The sequence below is a fragment of the Odontesthes bonariensis genome, chromosome 12 (assembly GCF_027942865.1).
Source record: "Odontesthes bonariensis isolate fOdoBon6 chromosome 12, fOdoBon6.hap1, whole genome shotgun sequence".
Lineage (NCBI taxonomy): Eukaryota > Metazoa > Chordata > Actinopteri > Atheriniformes > Atherinopsidae > Odontesthes > Odontesthes bonariensis.
In genome coordinates, this window is record NC_134517.1 from 34,967,819 (window position 1) to 34,990,607 (window position 22,789).

General features: G+C 42.2%; 1 protein-coding gene across 4 annotated transcripts in view; it reads right to left on the reverse strand.

Moving 5' to 3' along the window:
* Positions 1-22,789, reverse strand: part of pikfyve (phosphoinositide kinase, FYVE finger containing) — a 58,185-nt gene that overhangs the window by 19,912 nt on the left and 15,484 nt on the right. For 2 of the 4 annotated variants that reach the window (XM_075480231.1, XM_075480230.1), the window contains exons 5-21: positions 21,643-21,814; positions 19,759-19,966; positions 17,332-17,358; positions 17,058-17,147; positions 14,614-14,770; positions 13,449-13,606; positions 11,532-11,643; positions 11,179-11,326; positions 10,938-11,102; positions 8,473-8,532; positions 8,253-8,382; positions 6,095-6,275; positions 5,943-6,017; positions 5,577-5,684; positions 5,350-5,490; positions 3,181-3,307; positions 1,031-1,821 (exon numbers count right to left, since the gene is read on the reverse strand). In XM_075480231.1, the coding sequence (XP_075336346.1) occupies positions 1,031-1,821; positions 3,181-3,307; positions 5,350-5,490; positions 5,577-5,684; positions 5,943-6,017; positions 6,095-6,275; positions 8,253-8,382; positions 8,473-8,532; positions 10,938-11,102; positions 11,179-11,326; positions 11,532-11,643; positions 13,449-13,606; positions 14,614-14,770; positions 17,058-17,147; positions 17,332-17,358; positions 19,759-19,966; positions 21,643-21,814 (2,850 nt within the window). The remainder of the gene's footprint in view (positions 1-1,030; positions 1,822-3,180; positions 3,308-5,349; positions 5,491-5,576; positions 5,685-5,942; positions 6,018-6,094; positions 6,276-8,252; positions 8,383-8,472; positions 8,533-10,937; positions 11,103-11,178; positions 11,327-11,531; positions 11,644-13,448; positions 13,607-14,613; positions 14,771-17,057; positions 17,148-17,331; positions 17,359-19,758; positions 19,967-21,642; positions 21,815-22,789) is intronic. The other 2 variants (XM_075480233.1, XM_075480232.1) reach the window with 1 other exon arrangement.

Sequence of the window (22,789 nt, forward strand, 5' to 3'; positions counted from 1 at the left end):
TAGAAACGTACGAGCACATAATAACCCCAATGCGGAGGGGTCTTTGAACATTTCTAGGGGGCGCCACTGAGCCATTTATCTCCGCCCACACACGATACTCTTTACATACGTACGAGGTCGTCAGGGTGGACGTGTGTGCCAAGTTTCATGACTTTGCGATGATGATAAGGCTTTCAAACCACAAACGCCATCACACGATTTTCACCGCCTGGCCACGCCCACACCGTTCAGAGCTTGTAAAAGTTTCTCCATGATTTTTCCCCCCGTGTCTTAAGAGTAACCTGGCCAAGTTTGGAGCTTGTAGCATTAAATCTGTAGGAGGAGTTTGATCGAATGCGAGGGGTGGGAAAAAAAGACATTTCCAACCACCAGCAGGTGGCGCTGTAGGTGGATGTGACTATTTCATATGTGCGCGTTCAGGCTGGGGCCAGCTATCACCGTATGAAGTTTGGGACAGATTGGATAATGTATGTGGAAGTTATAAGCGACTTAATTTTTTATGGCGAGTCATAGATTTGAGGCGTCGCCACGGCCACGCCGTTTGAGTTTTGAAAAAGTTGGCCAATGATTCTTCCCCCCCCCCCATGTCTTAAGAGTAACCTGGCCAAGTTTGAAGTCTGTAGCATTAAATCTGTAGGACGAGTTCGATCATATGCAAGGCGTGGAATCGGGCAAAAGTGGCACCAAAACGCATTTTCCATCCAAAATGGCCGCCTTCCTGTGGACGTGGGACCATGGCGGCATGAGACATTTTTGTGCGTCTGGGCATGATGAATGAGTGTACCGAATTTCGTCGTCCTATGCGAAACTAACCCCAATGCGGGGACCATTTTTAAGCATCGTAGGGGGCGCTACAGAGTCAATGAGCGACTCCCAAAAATATAAAGTTCAGATTCTTTCATGTCGTCGACTGGCAGGTGGCACTCGCAAAATTTCGAGCACCTTTTGCAAAGAAGAAGAAGAAAGAAGAAACCTTACAGGTACAATAGTCCCTAATAAAACGCGGGTTTTGCTGCTCTCTGTGGGGTACCTGCTCGGGGAAGTAGTCCCTGCTGGGGCAGTGCATGCCTGCGGGCGTCAGCAGGAACGCCTCCTTGAACGTGATGAAGGGCGAGATGCACAGGATGATGTCCTTCAGCTCCTGCTTGAACACGGCAGAGATGGACTTCAGCCGGTCGTCCGACGACGCCACCTGCTCGGCCACGAATATGCCCGTGTCGTCCTGCAGCGGGTCTCGGAACAGCTTGGGGGCCGCCGCCTCCGGAGGCTCCTCCCCCTGTCCCTCGGCCCCCGTCTCCCCCTCGGAGGAACCGAGCAGCGTGTCCGAGCCCAGCTCCTCGTCCTCCTCCATCAGGAAGGGAGGAGAGACGACCAGAGGCGGGGCCGGGGGGCCGAAGAACGGCGAGGAGGTCTTCGTCTCGGCGTCGGCGGGCTCGTACGCTACAGAAAAGGGAGGCGACTGGGGGTCCACTTTGTCTCGGAGGACGTCCCCGTCTCCATCTTTGGATTCGTCTCTGGACGAGTCTTTCAAGGTGGAGTCCTCGCTCCCGGAGGTTTTCTCCAGGCCGTCTCCACCCGGCTCGTCCTCGGCGCCGCCCTCCAGCAGGCAGGGGAAGGAGCTGCTCTGCGGCAGGCTGGGCGGCATGGCGAACTCGTCCATCAGGAAGGAGATCTCCAGCTGCGAGTGGTACGCCACGCACATCATCAGCATGAGGATGTCCTTCACCCGGGCCAGCTCGTACTCCGACGCCCCGCGCAGCTGCACGGAGCAGCCCAGGTGCGGCGGACAGCCCTCGAAGAACATCAGCGTCTTCCCCTCGTCTGGAAAACAGAAATGACCACGGGAGGAGGGGCTGATAATAATAATAATAATAATACATTTTATTTATAGGCGCCTTTCATAGGCATTCACGTTCACCTTACATAAAAACAAACACAATTTAAAATACATAACAAATAAATAAAAAATAAAATTAAAGGGATAGTTCGCCTCTTTTGACATGAAGCTGTGTAACATCCCATATCAGCAACATCATTTCTGAACATCTTCTTACCCCCTGCTGCGTCCTGTGAGCTGAGTTCCAGCCTCGTTTTGGTGTTGATGAAGGTAGTCCGGCTAGTTGGCTGGGGTTTAAAAAATAAAGTGTTTTGCTTCTCAAAACAATATGCGTTCAACAGAGTAATACATTTGCATCACAAAATGGTTCTCCAGGAAAAAGTCAGAGCTCACAATCGCTTGGCCCTATTTTCTCTCCCTTCGTATCACTGCCTGCTGTGCAGACCGAGCAGCAAACACCGTAACAGGCGCGGCTGTCGGCAGGTGGCCTTCCTTTCCTTTCGTTTTGTTTCCTTTCCTTTCCTTTCCTTTCCTTTCCTTTCCTTTCCTTTTGTTTATGTGCTATATAGACCGAGCAGCAAACACCGTAACAGGCGCGGCTGTCGGCAGCAGGCAGTGATTCGAAGGGAGAGAAAATAGGGCCAAGAGATTGTGAGCTCTGACTTTTTCCTGGAGAACCATTTTGTGATGCAAATATATTACTCTGTTGAACGCATATTGTTTTGAGAAGCAAAACGCTTTATTTTTTAAACCCCAGCCAACTAGCCGGACTACCTTCATCAACACCAAAACGAGGCTGGAACTCTGCTCACAGGACGCAGCAGGGGGTAAGAAGATGCTCATAAATGATGTTGCTGATATGAGATGTTACACAGCTTCATGTCAAAAGAGGCGAACTATCCCTTTAATTAAAACAGTGCAATAGTAATCACAGTGCTAATTTAAACAGGTGAGTTTTAAGTTTGGATTTGAAATGTGGCAATGTTTGTGTGTTACGGAGATCAGGTGGAAGAGAGTTCCAGAGCTGGGGAGCAGATGGACTAAATGCCCCATAGTAACCCATGGTAACCCATAGTAACAAGACGGACGGGGGGAACAGTGAGATGAATAGAGGATGGTAGGTACCTAACTTACTGCACTTACTCTAGCACTAGTTTTGCTCTTAGCTGTTTGGTTTTGGAAGGAAATGCACTTATGATTGCTGGTGACCTGAAGTTTTTTTGCCTCCCGATGTGGAACACACTTATTGTAAGTCTCTTTGGATAAAAGCGTCAGCAGAATGACCGTAATGTGATGTAATGGGATGTAGAGGATGAGGATCTGAGGGTACGCTCTGCTCTTACTGTTGGCCAGGGTGAAGGGCTGCATGTAGAACTTGTGGCAGGTTCCCAGACGAGGTTTGGTGAGCAGCTGGTCCATGGACATCACCAGGTCGCCCTGCGTCATGCGGCTCACTCGGTCCAAGACTTGCTGCAGCGAGCAAAAGAACAAACCGTTAATGTCGGGCTCCAAAGGGAGAAGCTGCAGCAGCTTAAAGGGGATATATACGTGCTCCTGTTAAAAATACTCCAGAGAAAAGCCTGGAAACCTGTCCCTCGACACCATTAAACATAGATGGGACTTAAATGAAAACAGAGCGGCACAATTAATGTACAAAGCCAGAAATAATCTATTGCCAAAAAACATACAAGGAATGTTTAATGATAGGGAGGAGGGATATAATCAAAGGAGACATAAATTTAAAAAAACCAAAGGTCCGAACAAATATGAAAAGCATGTGCGTATCGAGCTGTGAAATAAAACAAAATGCAAATAAAAAAGGTCCAAAAAATATTTTTAAACAAATACACGTAAGAGGAAGGACGATGAGGGATAAATATATGAATAAGAATAGGGTTAATTGTTATATTGTAATTTAATTAGTATATGGTATATATTTATTTATGGGGAGATATATATATATATATATATATATTCATATTTACAAGTATATTTACAAGGATATGTGTGTAGTATATATTTATTTTTGTGATTATATATTTATTTAGATATTTAGGAAGTGTATATATGGCATATATTTATAAAGGTGTATTGTAGTTAGGATATTTACAAACTGAAGAGTAGTTAAAAGGGGAAACTAAAAAAGTATTGCACTTCTTCCCATTCCTTTTTCCAACAATCTGTGCTATTATGTTATGTATTAGCACTTTATGTGATTGATTTTTTTTTCTCTTTTTCTTTCTTTTTTATGTACAAATAGTTACATACATCTTCTTTTTTATACATGTTCAAAAATAAAAATCTATCAATCAATCAATACTATTCTGTGTGTTCTGTATCTCTCTGATTTTTGCTTGTTTGTTTGTTTTCTGTAACATTCTCTCCTTTTTATATTCATGTCTTCTTTTACAACATGCTTGACATACATTGTCTTAGATTTACTCATCTATTTATAATTTTTTATTGTGATTTATCTATGTATTTCTTTTTTAAAAATTGTATTTTTTGATTTTTTTTTGTTACTTCATGGGGATGGGATTCTGTTCTGAGTGTTCCTGTGTGTCTGTGTTCTGTTGTGAAAAAAGCTAAATAACTCCCCCACAACAGAGGAATGGAAGGATGTAGTTAATGAAGTATACATAATGGAAAAAAATGACTTTTTCACTTGGCCTACAAATGAACAGATTTATTAAGCTGTGGTCAGAATGGGTCTCCTATGTACAACAGTCACGGCCAGAGGAGTTAACAAGTTGATAGATTTGGTTTTTGTCTTTTTGTTTGTTTTATTTATTATTTATTTCTTTAACTCTTGGGATTTATTTGTTTTGTTTCAGTTTTTCTCATAATCTGATGCACAGCTCTACGGTCTCCTGTTTATTTTATTTAATATTTTATTGAATTGTTTAAAGAAACCCAGATGTTGATGTCCCAACACACCATGTACATTTCTGTTACATCCCTCTGTTCTTTTTATTTTAATTTTAAAAAAGAAAATGGGAAAAAAAGAAAAAAGCATAATAAACAAAGTTTAAATAAATAAATAAATAAAAAAGCCTGAAAACATGAAAATGTGGAGTTGATGGAGGTTTGAAACCAAGAAATAAGCAAGAAGTCTGATCTGTGATCAACTCTGAAGCATTCACAGATTTTGCTTTTAAAACACTTAGTTTCGGTGTTCGCTGTTGTTCCTTACACCGTAATTAATGCGGTTTTACATGGTCATAGATGTTGTTAAAGATAACCATAATCTCTGAGTGGGGTTAATGGATATTTGTGAGAAATATATTCTTGTTTACTTTTGCCCATATCGAGGACTTGTGTTAGTCGGAATAGGTTAAAATGTTTAAAATGGTCTGTGTAAATATGATAGTAATAAGATGTAAAATGTGAAACGGGACAAAGAGTGAATTACGTATATGTTTGTATAAAATGGTTAATGGAAAATAAAAAGTTCGAAAAAAAAACACTTAGTTTCAGCTGTAATATCGGTTATTTTGCAGAAAAACACGGACCGGTTTGACGTTGATGACCAGCGTGATGCCGTGCTCCAGCAGCATGTCCTGAGCGATCCGGGACACCGTCTTCTCCACCAGCACCAGGTTTGGACGGACGTCCACGATGCGCTGCACGTAGTTCTTCAGGAACTCTCGTTCCTGGGGAGGAGACGGGGACAGATCCGGGTTTAAAGAGGTGAAAGCCTGAAAGGGGGCTTCCTCCCGGGGCCGAGCGGCCTGCTCACCTGCAGCACGATGGGGTCGATGCAGGTGAACTTGGTCTCCTCCCTGTACAGGTACTCGATGGAGCACTTCAGCAGCAGGATCTTCGGGTTCTTGATGTACGGGTTCATCTGGTTCCGGAGCAGATTTACACTTTAATATCGGCACTTCTTTAACTAATATCGACTTTCACCAAGTCGTTACATCCAGTTTGTGCAAAGAGTCGATTTATTTAACAATCAGTCGACTTCTGGATCAAATCCAGACCGATGGGGCCTCGTTGCTGCATAATCGATGAGAGTCTGAGTCTGAGACTCTCAGACTCAGACTCGATGCTCTTAGTTTTGGTCACATAAATAAATCTAACCATGAATAAATCCCGACTCTACCTTCTTGTGGGCGATGTTCTTGGTGCACACGAAGCCGTTCACCATCATCGAGTCGAACTTCCTGCCTCCAGGAATCTGAATCACAGATGGAAACAATCAGCTGGCTCGGCTCGGCTCGGCTCGGGTTAATCTGAACGGCGGCGCCGTCTCACCTTCTTGATGTGCACCAGCTGCCGGATGTCCATGTCGTCGTCGCAGTTGCGGACGTCGGGCCGGACCGTCTGGACGACCTGGCGGACCACGGGGACGATGATGTCCCTCCAGGACAGAGACAGAGACTCGCTGTAGAGCAGCTGCTGCAGCAGCGCCATCATGTGGCTGTGGTTGGCCGAGCTGCACGGTTCACAAATGTTGGTTAAAGCCCTTCAGACTCATTTAATACTTAAATATTTCCTTTTTAAACAAACAAGCAGTTAAAGGAAGCGTGATTTCTCTGTCCTTTTTCATCTTAAAACGCTCCATCTGTGCCAGAGAATAACTGCTTTGGTGTTTAAATGCCTCAAATGTTGGAAAACACTGAGGAAACCAAACTATCTGATGAAATAAAATTATAAAAACGACCTTTGGAGGACGTCTGAGGTGATCTAAAGCGTGGAAGTGATCAGTCTGTCCTTCAGCTGTTTAACTTTCATCCTGTTCTGACTCATTTTAGCTGAAATGCTTTCGGGTGGTGCACTGATCGGGCGTCTTGTTCCTGATCTTACAGCCTATAGCAGAGATCCTCACTGTGCGGCTCCTCAAGCTTTAACTGCCGGCTCGCACTCGCATAGTAGCTTATAACAATATGGTAACAATAACAATACATTTTATCAAATAACACACAGCGAATACTGCGCAGTATTAAGTATTTTTATTAAGTTTGCGTTTTTGTAGTATTAAGTATTTTTATTAGGTATTAATTAAGGCTTAATGATGTTTCCTAAAGGGGGCACACTGTTAAACCTGGCAACGCAGCCCGCTTAAACCATTGACGCCGGATGTTGCGTAGCGCAACATTGTTCATTTATCATTATTTTCAAGACGCATGCAGCATGTAATGCACAATAATTGATCCAAATACACATGAGGTGGGTGTTTTCGATTAGCCTGTTCTGCAATAGTGCGTTTGTAGCTAATTTGACAGCTCGGCTAATGGCTGCGGTTAACGAGACATACTGTGACAGCGATGGAAGTGATGTGGAGTTGGCGCGGCCACACACCATCCAACTCGAAGTGGAGCCCCGTGTCAAAGCAGGAGATGAAATCTTTCATCGGTCTCTGCCTAACTTTTGGAATAATCAAACTACCAACTCGCCGGGATTAGGCTACTGGAGGCAGAGCAAGTGGCTGTATCAGACAAATGTAGCCCGAGTGATGGCACGAGATCGTTTCGACATGATCTGGAGGTAATTATTTATTCTTGCGCTGCATTCTGACGACTTCTCATTCTTATTTGAGTGGCGTTGGCCTTATGTCAAAAAAGAGAGCCCGGAGCGAATTACTGCAGTATGACAACTATGATGTTTTAGAAGTCGTGTCACTGAAGTATACAGTATAACTGCACAATCCAAGATATATTGCAGGGTTTTTTTTATCATTCATTATTATTGCTGATATTATAATTATGATTTAGTTATAGTATAGTAACAGTATAGTAATAGTAGTATAATAAATAGCAGCATTGGGTATTATCCTGAATCATAAAGCAAAACTACAATGTCCAACATTGATAAAAAAAAAAGTAATACAATCCAGCCAGCAAAAATTTTTTTAATTTTTCTTAGGTGTTTTCAATGAATTGTTTTTAGTTAAAAAAAAACCCTCAGGCATTGGGGACCTTTTCTAAAAACTGGCTTAGGCATTGAGCAGCCTTTTTTGCAGGTGCTTTAGGCGCCAATGGGTTAAACCACCTCACACCTGACCGCAGAGCACGCTAGCTCCTTTAGCCAGCGCGAGATGGAGGCACAATGGATCAGTTTTCAATTAAAAAAGGGCAAAAACCAGCACAAAAACCATGCTCATCCTGAATGTCTCACTATGATTACAACAACAAACTACAAATACAACATGAAGAAAGTCGAGGACATGCACGCCAGCTTCTGCTCATCCCAGTATTAAGGCAAATGTGGTCTTAATTGAAAATGTATTGGCTGTGTTGTTTCTTTTTTATATGTAGAAATGCATATTTGCAAAAGGGGACTTTAGTATGTTGTGGTAAAAGTGTCTCTTCCCTTGATTTTGCTGCCAATGTGGCTCTTGTTAAATAAATAGTGAGTATCGCTGTCCTACACCAACCCCCGGCCGCTCTGATTAACTGGGCCCTCCACTCACAGCAGCCTCTCCATGGCCTTCTTCTCGCCGTTCTCCTCCCGGAGCTGGTCCAGAGAGCTGTGGTGCCAGCCCAGCGGCGTGAACAGCATCTCTTTAGCCTTCTCCTCCACGCGGCGGTTGAACAGAGACTCTGCAGCGGGAACAGGAAGAGGGAGGGGCCTGTTTGTTTAGTCGGGCGATCCAGTGAGGTCAAACTAACGAGGAAGTGTTCAGTTCCTACCTTTGATGAAGGCGTCGCTGATGATGATGTTCTGCCCTCCATCCTCAGACACGAGAAATTCTGCCGAAAGAGACGAGACGAGTATGAGACCTTATTCTGCTGGCAGAATAACAACTAATTATGAGAAAATCGGGTTCTTAAAAGCTTAAATCTTTGATTTCAAACAACAGACTCCTGCAGATAAATGAACCAGCTTCTCTGAGCTCCTCTGCTCCTCAGAGAAACTCTGAATCAAACCATTCAGAGCGATTAAAGAGCCGAGTTTGGAAGTCTGGTTCCTCCATCATGTTAAAGGGATAGTTCGCCTCTTTTGGCATGAAGCTGTTAAGCGATTGTGAGGTCTGACTTTTTCCTGGAGAACGATTTTGTGATGCAAATGTATTACTCTGTTGAACGCATATTGTTTTGAGAAGCAAGACGCTTTATTTTTTAAGCCCCAGCCAACTAGCCGGACTACCTTCATCAACACCAAAACGAGGCTGGAACTCTGCTCACAGGACGCAGCAGGGGGTAAGAAGATGTTCAGAAATGATGTTGCTGATATGGGATGTCATGCAGCTTCATGTCAAAAGAGGCGAACTGTACCTTTAAAGAATATTAGAAGAAGCAGGAAGAGGCTGCAGAAGCATCTCTAAAGACCTGAATGTTCATCGGAAAGACGAAAAAGTCTGATAAAACACCAACACACCGAACCCGAATGGCGCCTCCTGGAGGTCTGAAGGTCACCGGGTGAAAGGTGAGGCCCAGGTATGGCTCCGGGGGGGCCTTATGGCCACCAGCCGAGGATAGAGAAGCGGCGGAAAGTAACTAAAGGCTGATTCATACTCGGCGCAAACGCGCAACTGTTCTGGCTCGAGAACCATTAATGACGTCATCGAAAGCGCCAGCCCCTTCACAGTTCCTTCAGCTCATAAGTGCAGTTTGCGCCGAGAATGCGTCACATTTGCAGTTCTCTCCAGACCAGCGGGCGTCACTGTTGAGGAAACAAGCTGAAGAACCGGACGAAGAAAAGCATACGAAGAAAGCACACACGATGCCACCTGTGGTGTCACGTCAGCAGAGGCTGGCACATCTGATGCGGAATGAATTTACTCTGGGTGTAGAACTGTATATGTATCTCAGAGCTAAGCGGCTGCGGCAAAAACAGAAGAGAAGGTGGAATGTTCGTCCTTTGCAACAAGACGAACTTTGTCAAACGTTGTCCCAGTGTAGCTTCATAGACGTGTCGTACAGATGTTTGTAGAGGCGCACCCTCTCGGTCACCGCGGTCTCTGCAGTGTTCATGTTTCCTTTCTCTTGGTCAGCTGTTTCCAGTTGAGCTTGCGCGAAGTCAGAAAAAAAAAAAGTTGTGTGCGCGCCCTTGCGCCGCGCGAGGATTTTCTAGCTTGCGACGGGGGGCGTGGCGGAAATTTGGGACACGTGACCGTTTGCGCCATTTGCGACCAGCTAGTATGAGCGAGGTTGCGCCGAGTATGAATCAGCCTTAAGGAGCTCGGTCATCCAGGAGGGGCTCAGAGTAGAGCTGCAGCTGAGCTGGTTCATCTCTCCGGGATGCCTCCTGGTCTTCCCTCTATGCCTGCACTCCATCTCTACACTGTCACCCCAGACAGAGGCTGACTTGTGGTTTCCTTCTACCGACGTATGTCGCTTAATGTTAGCTTTGATATTAGCTTCACTAGATTCACCGCCCATTTTTAAAACCCGTCTTAAAACCCATTTTTATTCCCTGGCTTTTAACCCAGCATGAGACTCTGTTTCTGTTATTGTTTTTATTATTTTAATATTGTTATTGTTTATTATTGTTTTTACATTGTTCTTCTGTTTTATGCCTTATATTTCGTGTTGTTACTCATGTACAGCACTTTGTTTCAGCCACGGTTGTGTTAAAGGGCTTTATAAATAAAGTTGATAAAGCTTTAATGTTATATATTTTTTCAATTGTAAGTCGCTTTGGATAAAAGCGTCTGCAAAATGCATAAACATAAACATAAAATGGATGGATGGGGACACTAACAGACAGCGAGTTAAAGCAGCAACAGCGGCTGACCTTAACCCCAGTTTAGCGGAGGGCTGCTGACCTCCCAGAACTATTGATCCTCTGGAGGAGCAAAGCAGGAAGGAATGCTCCTTAAATTCCTCATCAGCGGTTACAGGAAGCGTCTGATGGAAGCTGTTTCTGCTCCCTGGTTTTCTCCACCCTGAGCTGTGAGGGATTACTCAAGCAGCTGCAACCACAGCTTTATTTTTTTAATTTAGTATTATTATCGTTTTGAATTAAATAGTTGGTGTATGTTTTTTTAATTTATTCTTGTATTTTTTCTTTTAATTTCTTTGTTTTTTTATTTTTCAGTACAGAACTTTGTTCAAGTGAGGTTTTTGTAAAGTGCTTTATGAATAAAATTGGATTAGTTAGACTGTGGAACTCCCATTTTCTGAGGGAAATCCCCACACGTGCTCGGGTTTACCTTTCTGCTCGGCAGCAGGTGGCACGTGGGGATATTTGGACTGCTTCTTGATGTGAAAGTTCACGTTGTTCTGCTCCATGTTGAGGTTGATGGAGGCGGCCGAGTCGCTGTCCACGGCCGACTGGAAGCTGCTGACCGACGTCCTCTTGCTGGGGCTGGCGGAGTCTGGACACACACACAGACCGTGACTCACAAAGATGCACAGACGGGTTATTTGAGGCGCCGGGGGTCGGATACGTACTCGGCATGGTGTAGTCGTTCTCCTCTGCGAGCTGCTCCGTGTCGCTGTCATCAAACTTGATGTCCTTGAACCAGGACGGCTCCGAGTGTCCCTCGAGGGAGTTGACGCTGTCGCTGTCTGGAGACGGCGTCTCTGAGAACTCTGTACTCTGCAACAGAAGACGAGGAGGAGGCGTGACCAACACTCATTCAGGTAATCAATCAACTGAAACTACCCCTCTGTGTTGTCAGGAAGCCCAGAGGAATCAATCAATACAGGCATGTGATGTGTCAGGGTGTGCTGGAGCGGCTGGGGAGGGGTCACAGCGGCATCCTGAAGGCATTTCTGGGTCAGCGTGCAGGGGGAGGACTCACCTGCAGGGGGCGGTAGAGGGCGTACTCGTCCCTGAACAGCTGATCGTGGTGGGTCACGCAGTCCAGCCAGCGGCCGTCCACCAACGCCTGGCCTATTGCGATAGCCTGAGCCCTGCAGCACACACACGGGGAAGCTTTAACTCTGCAGTTCGTCCACAGATGAGCACCAGGTTAACCCTCATACCCGATTTAAAACTTAATTTCCCTTTTAAAACAACTTAAAAACATCATATGTTAATATTTTTTCCGCCTTTTTTTTTTCATAGATATTTTATTCCACTAAAGTTCTGATCATAACTACCAAGTTTTCAATTATTTTTAAAAAATATTAACCCTTTAGATGCCAATTTGAACTTTTTAGCCCAAATTTGAAGCCTTTAGGTGCCAATATTTTCAAAATATGGAATGCAAAGTGGAATTATTGAGTAGGGATAATTATGGTCTGGGATATGTCAATGATTAGCAATAACATTGATTTTTAGGGATTTTTAATTTTTTTGTTATGCCTGATTTAAAACAAAAACTAAAAAAAACTCCTTAATTTCTGAAAAGGGCCATTTTTGTCCCCTTCTAAAATGATCCCCAAAATACCATATATTATTTTTTTTCCATAGATCTTTTCTTCCACTTCAGTTCTGATCATAACCACCAAGTTTTCAATTATTTTCAAAAATGTAATGCCATGTCTATAATGGATGTCTCTGGGAGCCGTTTCTGTAATCTGCCGTTGCAGAAAAACTAAAAAGCTGTAAAAACTGAAGTTTGTAGCTCATCAATGACATATCCCAGACCTAATAATCCCCCATAGAATATTTCACTTTGCACTGCATACATTGAAAATACAGAAGATTTTGTGTGTGTTTTTTAACAGAAATTGGTGTTTACCTCATATACACTGGTATTTAAAGGGTTAATTTTTTGAAAATAATTGAAAACTTGGTGGTTATGATCAGAACTGAAGTGGAAGAAAAGATTTATGGGAAAAAAGTTGAAAAAATATTAATATATGGTATTTTGGGGATCATTTTAGAAGGGGACAAAAATGTCCCTTTTCATAAATTAAGGTTTTTTGTTCGTTTTTTATAAATCGGGCATAACAAAAAAACTTTAAAATCCCTAAAAATCAATAATTATCCCTACTCAATAATTCCACTTTACAATCCATATTTTGAAAATACTGGCACCTAAAGGCTTCAAATTTGGGCTAAAAAGTTCAAATTGGCATCTAAAGGGTTAATTTTTTGGGGAAAAAAATGAAAACTTGGTAGTTATGATCAGAACTGAAGTGGAATAAAAGATTTATAAATAAAAAAAAGGGGAAAAAAATATTAATATATGATGTTTTTAGGTCGTTTTAAATGTCCCTTTTCAGAAATTAAGGAGTTTTTTTTCTACACAATGAAAAATTGCATCAGTATCACTATTTCCAGTGTGAAATTAGAGGGGAGAGTACACCCCAAGTGGACAAAAATGTCCCCTATCAGGGATTAGGGTTAAGATTCATCTTTTAAGACACAATGTTTAACAGGTGACGTGTTCTGTTAATCAGAGCCGTCTGTGGATCTGAAACTGCAGTCTGTTCGTTAAAAAGCAGCCATTCCAAGATATTTCATGTTTTCATTTCATTTGTTCATCACGTCCTGTTAAAAACATCATTATATATATTTGAACTACATTATTCGCCCTAAATGGTGCCTGTTGCACAATGAATATTGACAAATTAAATCGACTTTATGAGACAAAACATGAAATATCTTCAGTTTAAAATGTCTGCAGTGAAATAAAAAGTCCAAACTACTGTAAGAAGCATCACATTTTCCACAAATTAACATGAAATTGAAAGGATTTCAGGTCCTTGAACTAAAAGTAATCCAACTGGAAATGAACATTAGAGTGAAATAAACAATCTGAGGAAACCTGGTGGAGATGGTGCCGTTCCTCAGCAGCCAGTTCACCAGCTCCTTTCCCACGATGCAGTTGGGGTAGGTCCTCAGCCAGTATCTGTGGTCCTGGAACTCCATCCCCGTGTTGTTGTGGCAGATTCTCTTCCAAAGGTCCTTCAGCTGAGACGAATCCTGCAACAGACCAGAGCTCAGTAAACCAGAGCTCAGTGAAACAGAGCTCAGTAAACCAGAGCTCAGTAAACCAGAGCTCAGTAAACCAGAGCTCAGTAAACCAGAGCTCAGTGAAACAGAGCTCAGTGAAACAGAGCTCAGTGAAACAGAGCTCAGTAAACCAGAGCTCAGTAAACCAGAGCTCAGTAAACCAGAGCTCAGTAAACCAGAGCTCAGTAAAACAGAGCTCAGTGAAACAGAGCTCAGTGAAACAGAGCTCAGTAAAACAGAGCTCAGTGAAACAGAGCTCAGTAAAACAGAGCTCAGTAAACCAGAGCTCAGTAAAACAGAGCTCAGTAAACCAGAGCTCAGTAAAACAGAGCTCAGTAAACCAGAGCTCAGTAAAACAGAGCTCAGTAAAACAGAGCTCAGTAAACCAGAGCTCAGTAAACCAGAGCTCAGTAAACCAGAGCTCAGTAAACCAGAGCTCAGTAAACCAGAGCTCAGTGAAACAGAGCTCAGTGAAACAGAGCTCAGTAAACCAGAGCTCAGTAAACCAGAGCTCAGTAAACCAGAGCTCAGTGAAACAGAGCTCAGTGAAACAGAGCTCAGTGAAACAGAGCTCAGTAAACCAGAGCTCAGTAAACCAGAGCTCAGTAAACCAGAGCTCAGTAAAACAGAGCTCAGTGAAACAGAGCTCAGTGAAACAGAGCTCAGTAAAACAGAGCTCAGTGAAACAGAGCTCAGTAAAACAGAGCTCAGTAAACCAGAGCTCAGTAAAACAGAGCTCAGTAAACCAGAGCTCAGTAAAACAGAGCTCAGTAAAACAGAGCTCAGTAAACCAGAGCTCAGTAAACCAGAGCTCAGTAAAACAGAGCTCAGTAAAACAGAGCTCAGTAAAACAGAGCTCAGTAAAACAGAGCTCAGTAAACCAGAGCTCAGTAAAACAGAGCTCAGTAAACCAGAGCTCAGTAAAACAGAGCTCAGTAAACCAAAGAGGAAACATCAGGGAGAAGTGAGCAGGCTACCAGCAGGATCTTCCTCTCCTCCTCGCTGTGGTCCAGCTTGGTGCCGCTCTTGGTTCCTGACATGGCCCGGCTGGCCGGCGGGCTGACCGAGCTGTCGTAGGACGGAACCAGGGAGGATCCGGAGTGGTCCAGAGACAGGTTGGTGACGCTGGCAGACCTGAGAGAGACACACGCTCATGGATGCTGGAAGTTCTGAGGAGCTTAAAGGGACAGTTCGCCTCTTCTGACATGAAGCTGTGTAACATCCCATATCATATGTAGACCTTGCAGACCGAAGTGCAGGCGGCAGCAGGCAGTGATACGAAGGGAGAGAAAATAGGGCCAAGCAATTGTGAGGTCTGACTTTTTCCTGGAGAACCATTTTGTGATGTAAATGTATTACTCTGTTGAACGCATATTGTTTTGAGAAGCAAAACGCTTTATTTATTAAACCCCAGCCAACTAGCCGGACTACTTTCATCAACACCAAAACGAGGCTGGAACTCTGCTCACAGGACGCAGCAGGGGGTAAGAAGATGTTCAGAAATGATGTTGCTGATATGGGATGTTACACAGCTTCATGTCAGAAGAGGCGAACTATCCCTTTAAGCTTTAACTTTACATTTTCATTTAGTTGGAGACTAAATGAAGGGTTAAAGTAAAGCTTTGTGGGTGTTTTTTTATTGTTTCTACTGTTAAAGAATCCCATTAAAGGACAAAACGCTGCACTGCTGTCCAGAACTAATCAAAAACACGCTGCAGGACGTCTTTATTCCCTCTTCAGCTCTGAGCCTCTGCTGGTTAATCGACCGACAGGCTGTTTCTTACCCAACGACTAAACGGTTAATTTTTTGAAAATAATTGAAAACTTGGTGGTTATGATCAGAACTGAAGCGGAATAAAAGATTAATGGAAAAAAAGTGGAAAAAAATATTAATATGTGATGTTTTTAGGTCGTTTTAAAAAGGGGACAAAAATGTCCCTTTTCAGAAATTGAGGAGTTTTTTGTTTTTAAATCAGACATAAAAAAATTAAAAATCCCTAAAAAAAAAAAATCAATGTTGTTGCTAATCATTGACATATCCCAGACCATAATTATCCCTACTCAATAATTCCACTTTGCATTCCATATTTTGAAAATATTGGCGCCTAAAGGCTTCAAATTTTGGCTAAAAAGTTCAAATTGGCATCTAAATTATTAATTTTTTGAAAATAATTGAAAACTTGGTGGTTATGATCAGAACTGAAGTGGAATAAAAGATTTATGAAAATTAAAGTGGAAAAAAATATTAATATATGATGTTTTTAGTTTGTTTTAAAAGGGGACAAAAATGTCCCTTTTCAGAAATTAAGTTTTTTGTTTGTTTGTTTTTTTTTAAAATACAGGCATAACAAAAAAATTTAAAATCCCTAAATATCAATGTTTTTGCTCATCACTGACATATCCCAGACCATAATTAATTATTTTTTTGAAAATAATTGAAAACTTGCTAGTTATGATCAGAACTGAAGTGGAATAAAAGATTTATAAAAAAAAAAGTGGAAAAAAATATTAACATATGGTATTTTGAGGATCATTTTAGAAAGGGACAAAAACACGGCAGGTAAACACCGGCTGGAACCTACAGCTGAACGGTGACATTTTTCCAAACTACCTGAACATTTAAATCCTGCAGCAAAGAACAGGATCCAGCGGCTGCAGAACATCCGATTTAAAGCTCCTTTTTTATCAGAATAAAGTGCAGAAAAGGTCAAATATCCAGATTAAATAATAATCACTGAGGCAGATGGGAAGCTGTAACAGGGTGCTTGCTCTTTTTCCAAATTAAAATTCCAGACTTTTTTAAAACTGATACTTTTTTTTCCCCCAAGACCTTAACTTTATGTACTTGTAACTTGTGTGCCTGCTGCCTACTTCATTGGTTGACATTGTACCAACTGTGTTTATTAGAAATGTTAACTTTTATAGGCTAGTATTCAATGAAGAAATGCATTATTCACAGTAAATTACGCTTTTACTGAGGAAAACGTTTCAAAACATGAAAATCACATCAAACAAGTGTCACAAAAACTATCTATAAAAAAAAATGAATGGATGGATGAATGTGTGTAGAATTCAGTCTCTTCACTCACATCTCATCCCATTAGGCTAACACAGTACGTGAGCAGTTAGTAAGATGATAGTTTTATAGCCTACCTTCCTATTTCTCATTTCACAATGCCTTTCAGCATACTGTAAAATTCTACCATACATTTATTTTCCATACTTTATTAAGACTTTCACACAAAATTCAAGACTTTTCAAGGTCTGGAAAACAGTGCTTCAAAATTCCATACTTATTAAGACTTTCAAGACTAGCGCAAGCACCCTGTTAAAGATCTGGACTGCAGCAGGAATGAGCTAAAAGTAAAAAATAAGCTGTAAAAGACGTCCTTTAAGGGCACAAAGCGGAGCAGAGACTGACCTCTTCCTGGCCGGCGACTTGCCCATGTCTTCCTGCAGCGTTGTGAGTCGGGACGCCAGGCCGCTGTTCTGAGGCTCCTGGTGAATCATGCTGACAAACAGACACACTTTCAGGTTACTCTCATCCTCAGGCTTCCTCCTCGTTAAGTCAAAACAGTTCGAACGGTGAATCTGAGCATGCGCAAAAATCTATGTCTTCACCGAGCTGGAGAGCATTAGCCTTTAAAGCTGAGGCGGATGTGGAAAAAATGAATGAAACAAACAGCGAGACTCACTTCTTTCTCATCCCAATAGGAGTTTTTCTATGCGAACAAAAGAGAGAGGAAACACAGGTTCTTTGAGGGGAGTTGGTAGAGAAACGAGGCAGGAAGCACAATGATTGATGACAACAGCAGAGAAACAAGCACAGGGTTAAAAAAAACGCATGCATTAAATGAACAAAGAGCCTCTGAGTTCGTCTGATTTGTTCAGTGACTGATTAATGTTCGAGTTTAAGCAGATTGGACCGATCCTCCAGCCCAAACTGTCACACTTCACTCAAGTTCCTCCTGAAACAGATGTTAAAAACAGGTGAACAGCTGGCCGAGGCCGCAGTAACCGTCTCCGTGGTTTAATACAGGTGCACGTGCGTGTTTTAAAGGGATAATCCGGAGTAAAATGCACTTTAGATCAATTTACGGGATGTTGGGAGTACATACGTTGAGTTGACATCAAAATCATGTCATTCGGATGTGTTTTGAGAATTTCGATTTGACCGTTTTTAGCCAAAAGTCGTTAGCCTGGAAGTGATGAGGGCATCGAGTATCGCCGGTACAAAACGCTATTTTTATACCTCTTCTACAGCTCCAAACAACATAACACTTACGTGGTAGTGAGTAGAGGGTCCCTAAAGCCAAACCGAAGTGTCCCGAGGTCTTCATGTGGTCGGATAGAGAGTCCAGAATGAATTTAATCAAGCCAGTACCTTTCCAGAAATGTTGCTGCTGCAGCTGCCGCTACAGACCGTGGTGAAGTTGGTTTGATATTGGATATTTGACAGATATTCACAATAAGGAAATAAGGTGTCTTTTTTTCCAATACCTCCCAAGCCTTGTGACCTAGTGAGTGTAGTACCAACCACACACACCTTTTTGTACACCAATTGAATGCACACTCTATTTTATATTCATTTCTGTCGAATATCCAATATCAAACCAACTTCACTACGGTCTTAGCGGCAGCTGCAGCAGCAACATTTCCAGAAAGGTACTGGCTTAATTAAATTCATTCTGGACTCTATATCCGACCACATGAAGACCTCGGGACACTTCGGTTTGGCTTTAGGGACCCTCTACTCACTACCACGTAAGTGTTATGTTGTTTGGAGCTGTAGAAGAGGTGTAAAAATAGCGTTTTGTAGCGGCGATACGATATGCCCCTCTCACCTCCAGGCTAACGACTTTTGGCTAAAAACGGTCAAATCGAAATTCTCAAAACACATCCGAATGACATGATTTTGATGTCAACTCAACGTATGTACTCCCAACATCCCGTAAATTGATCTAAAGTGCATTTTACTCCGGATTATCCCTTTAAAACACAAAAAACATTTTAAGAAACAACAAAAACAGCTGGTTTTTCATCGTTTCATTGTGTGCGTTTTCATGCACTAATGATGCTTTTTAACACTTAAAACTCGGAATATAAAGACCTTAAAGACAGGCTGCTTCTACGGACCAAAACAGACCTAAAAAGCACGACTTAAAGAGGTAGAAATGGAGGTGAAAGTGTTTATGTCTGTTCTTCTTCTCTTTTATCACCAGCCGAGAATAAAGTAAAAAGTAAATAAGAGAGAAAGCACCATATGAGGTTGATGCATCATAACAAACCTCTGCTGAAGATGAGAAAACTGACTCTATTGATGTTAGAATATTGTAATTTAAGCTTCTGTGAGGTTTTTTTACGCCTTTTAAAAAGGAAACACCACAGCCTCTGCTGCCACCTGCTGGCAGACATGAGTATTACCATAAAAACAGCCACTTTGGTGCAAAAGCAGGGGACTTTTAAACTTTGTTTTCCAGAATATTCACCACAAAAATGGCCAATAAAGTTATTATTGTTCGGCTATGCTCAGTCTCATGTTAGCAAACAAATACTTTCACATACGTTCGACATTATTATTACTCTTTATCCAACAGATCTGAGTGTCTACAAATAATTTCATACTGAAAACAAATGTCACATATTTGACTTTTTGCAGATTTATCCAATATTCTTTTAAGTCTTTCTCACTATTTCTTTTCCTTTTTGTATCACCAAGCTCAATCATTTGTGGAAAAAGTGCAAATTGTTCCACGACTCCACTGTATTTTATCTATTTATTTAAACTGTTTTTCATTCTAAAAGATCCTCTTTCGTCAGTGGTTTCGACAGATTTCTTTCCCTCATTTTCTCATTACTTATTCTGCTCTTTAATCTATTATCCGACATTCAAAATAATGAGTAAACCCCAGTTTCTTTGGATTTTAAAATGAATGTAGGGACGCTCGTGAACTGTTTGGCTCAGGCCTGAACACACAAATCACACAGATGGTTTGAACATCCAAGAATCAGTCAGAAGTCGGAAGAAGAGCGTGCACAGAAGCAAAAATCCCAACTTTTCACAGCATAAACCCGACAGCAAACAGGGTGTGAAGCACGAAGCTGCAGGATCGGGGGTTCACCTCTGCCAGGTGAGGTCTTCCTCCAGGAAGATGTTCCTGCTGGCCTTGCGCCCCCCCACAGGCGTCCGAGGCTCGTTGGGCTCCAAAACGCACACCGAGCAGGGAGAGTCCGACAGGGCACTCAGGTCCTCGCCAATGGAGCCCGAGTCCGCCGAATGAGCGTAGCTCAGCGCCAGTTTACGGCAGTATGTGCAAGCCCGCAGGTCGCCTGCACACAGAGGGAGGAGTCCAGAAACAGCCAGAGAAAAAGATGGAGAAGAGTTTAAAAAGCGGCCTCACAAACCAAAGCTCATGACAAAACTGTAGCCGAGCCGTAAAGAGTCTTTCTGGGAACGTTTCAGCCCAGTTTGGTGGGTGTTGGATGAAAAATGTGCAACCGAAAATAAAACAAACTTAATATTTCAGGTTTTTCAAAGCTGATTTGGTTAGGAAGTTAAAAGGATTAAATAAGTAAAACCCAACATGATAATTTAAATAAGAGATCTGCTGAATAATCTGACGGGACAACAAGAACTGGGTCTGAATTTGGAGGATGTCACCTTGCTCACCTCGCATACTAGATTCTCTGAAATGTTGGGTATGCATCATGAGGTTACTACTCATACTCAAACTACCCAAGATGCAACGTAACATGACGTCGCCGATCGTCATTTCCTGTCAAAACGGCAGTTTCAAGCTAGCTACAACGAAGGTAGGTTCACTTCCTGTTTTCAAAACAAAAGCACCAATTGTATGGTAATGGCTTTCCCTATGATAAAAGGCAACAGGTATTTTATTTTGTGAAAATAACCGGAAGTGCGTTGCTCACTGCGGCTAGCTTTAGTAGCGCCGAATTCGTGGGAACAAAATTGTAAATAGCCGGTATTTTGTCAGGTTTTCAACACGTTGGGGATCTAAACGACTACTTTCTCTCCTGAAAATGTTTCAAATGTTGCTAAAGTTTACAGAGTTTAGAGCTTAAGGGAAATCAGCTTCAGGCCGGCTGATTTCAGCTCGGGCAGGAGCGAAATGCATTGTGGGTAAACGCTCTGCATACTGTCTGATCGATGAGTATGTAGTATGTAGTATGTAGTATGGAAGTATGTAGTATGCAGTATGTAGTATGTAGTATGCAGTATATAGTATGCAGTATGTAGTATGTAGTATGCAGTATGTAGTATGTAGTATGCTGTATGTAGTATGTAGTATGTAGTATGCAGTATATAGTATGCAGTATGGAAGTATGCAGTATGTAGTATGTAGTTTGTAGTATGCAGTATGTAGTATGCAGTATGTAGTATGCAGTATGCAGTATGTAGTATGTAGTATATAGTATGCAGTATGTAGTATGTACTATGCAATATGTAGTATGGAAGTATGCAGTATGCAGTATGTAGTATGCAATATGTAGTATGGAAGTATGCAGTATGTAGTATGTAGTATGCAGTCTGTAGTACATAGTATGCAGTATGTAGTATGTAGTATGCAATATGTAGTATGGAAGTATGCAGTATGTAGTATGTAGTATGCAGTCTGTAGTACATAGTATGCAGTATGTAGTATGCAGTATGCAATATGTAGTATGTAGTATGGAAGTATGCAGTATGTAGTATGCAGTATGTAGTATGTAGTATGCAGTATGCAGTATGGAAGTATGTAGTATGTAGTATGGAAGTATGCAGTATGTAGTATGCAGTATGTAGTATGTAGTATGGAAGTATACAGTATGTAGTATGCAGTATGTAGTATGCGGTTTCGAACACAGCCAATATGTTTGTTCAAACTGACCCTGTGGTGATGCTCAATATAAATGTGACATTGATTTCTATTCCAATGTGCCTTACCTCCCAATAAAATAAATAATCTGAGGGGACATTAATAGCTCGACTTTGCTGCGTCACTAACCCGTGTAGCCCATGAACTTCCCCGGGATCTCCTGGTTGCAGCAGCGGCTGCAGAAGATCTGGCCGCACAGTCTGCAGTGGTGTCTGCGGCGGAAGGTGGTGAACTTCTCGTTGCAGTCGTAGCACTCCTTACACTGGCTGTCCGGCATCCAGTACTGCTTCAGGTCGCTGTCCTGAGGAGGGACAATGACCACAGGACACCGCTGAGACGGCCGCATCGAGCAGAAGGCGAAGCTTCCAACACCGCACGTGTTTTTAAAAAACCTTCAGACTCTCCTCCCACAGGACAATAAGCTCAAGGATCTTTACATTCAACAGCGGTGACTTCTCCAAAAACATTCTGAAACCTGTTCATTACAAAGAGTCTGAAGCCAAGTGTGCACCTAACCCTAAAACCAAACCTTAAACTGGTGTGAAACCAGTGTGAAACCACAGACTGCATACAAACACCATCACACCCATTAGCTATGAGCTCCTTTATTCCACTTCTGTTTAACTTGGGCTTCCAACATTGTGCGTTTACAGCCTAAAACCTTCTGTAGTTACCACAGGAGGACCAGCGTGAAACCAGTTTAAAACCAGTGTGAACCCAGTTTAAAACCAGTGTGAAACCAGTGTCAAACCAGTCAGAAACCAGTGTCAAACCAGCGTGAAACCAGTTTAAAACCAGTGTGAAACCAGTGTGAACCCAGTTTAAAACCAGTGTGAAACCAGTTTAAAACCAGTGTGAACCCAGTTTAAAACCAGTTTAAAACCAATGTGTACCCAGTTTAAAACCAGTGTGAAACCAGTTTAAAACCAGTCAGAAACCAGTGTCAAACCAGTTTAAAACCAGTGTGAAACCAGTTTAAAACCAGTTTAAAACCAATGTGTACCCAGTTTAAAACCAGTGTGAAACCAGTTTAAAACCAGTCAGAAACCAGTGTCAAACCAGTTTAAAACCAGTGTGAAACCAGTTTAAAACCAGTGTCAAACCAGTTTAAAACCAGTGTCAAACCAGTTTAAAACCAGTGTGAAACCAGTTTAAAACCAGTGTGAACCCAGTTTAAAACCAGTGTGAACCCAGTTTAAAACCAGTCAGAAACCACACACTGCATATAAAAGATGGACGGAATCACCAGCTCTGAACACTGAAGCCAGCATGAAGG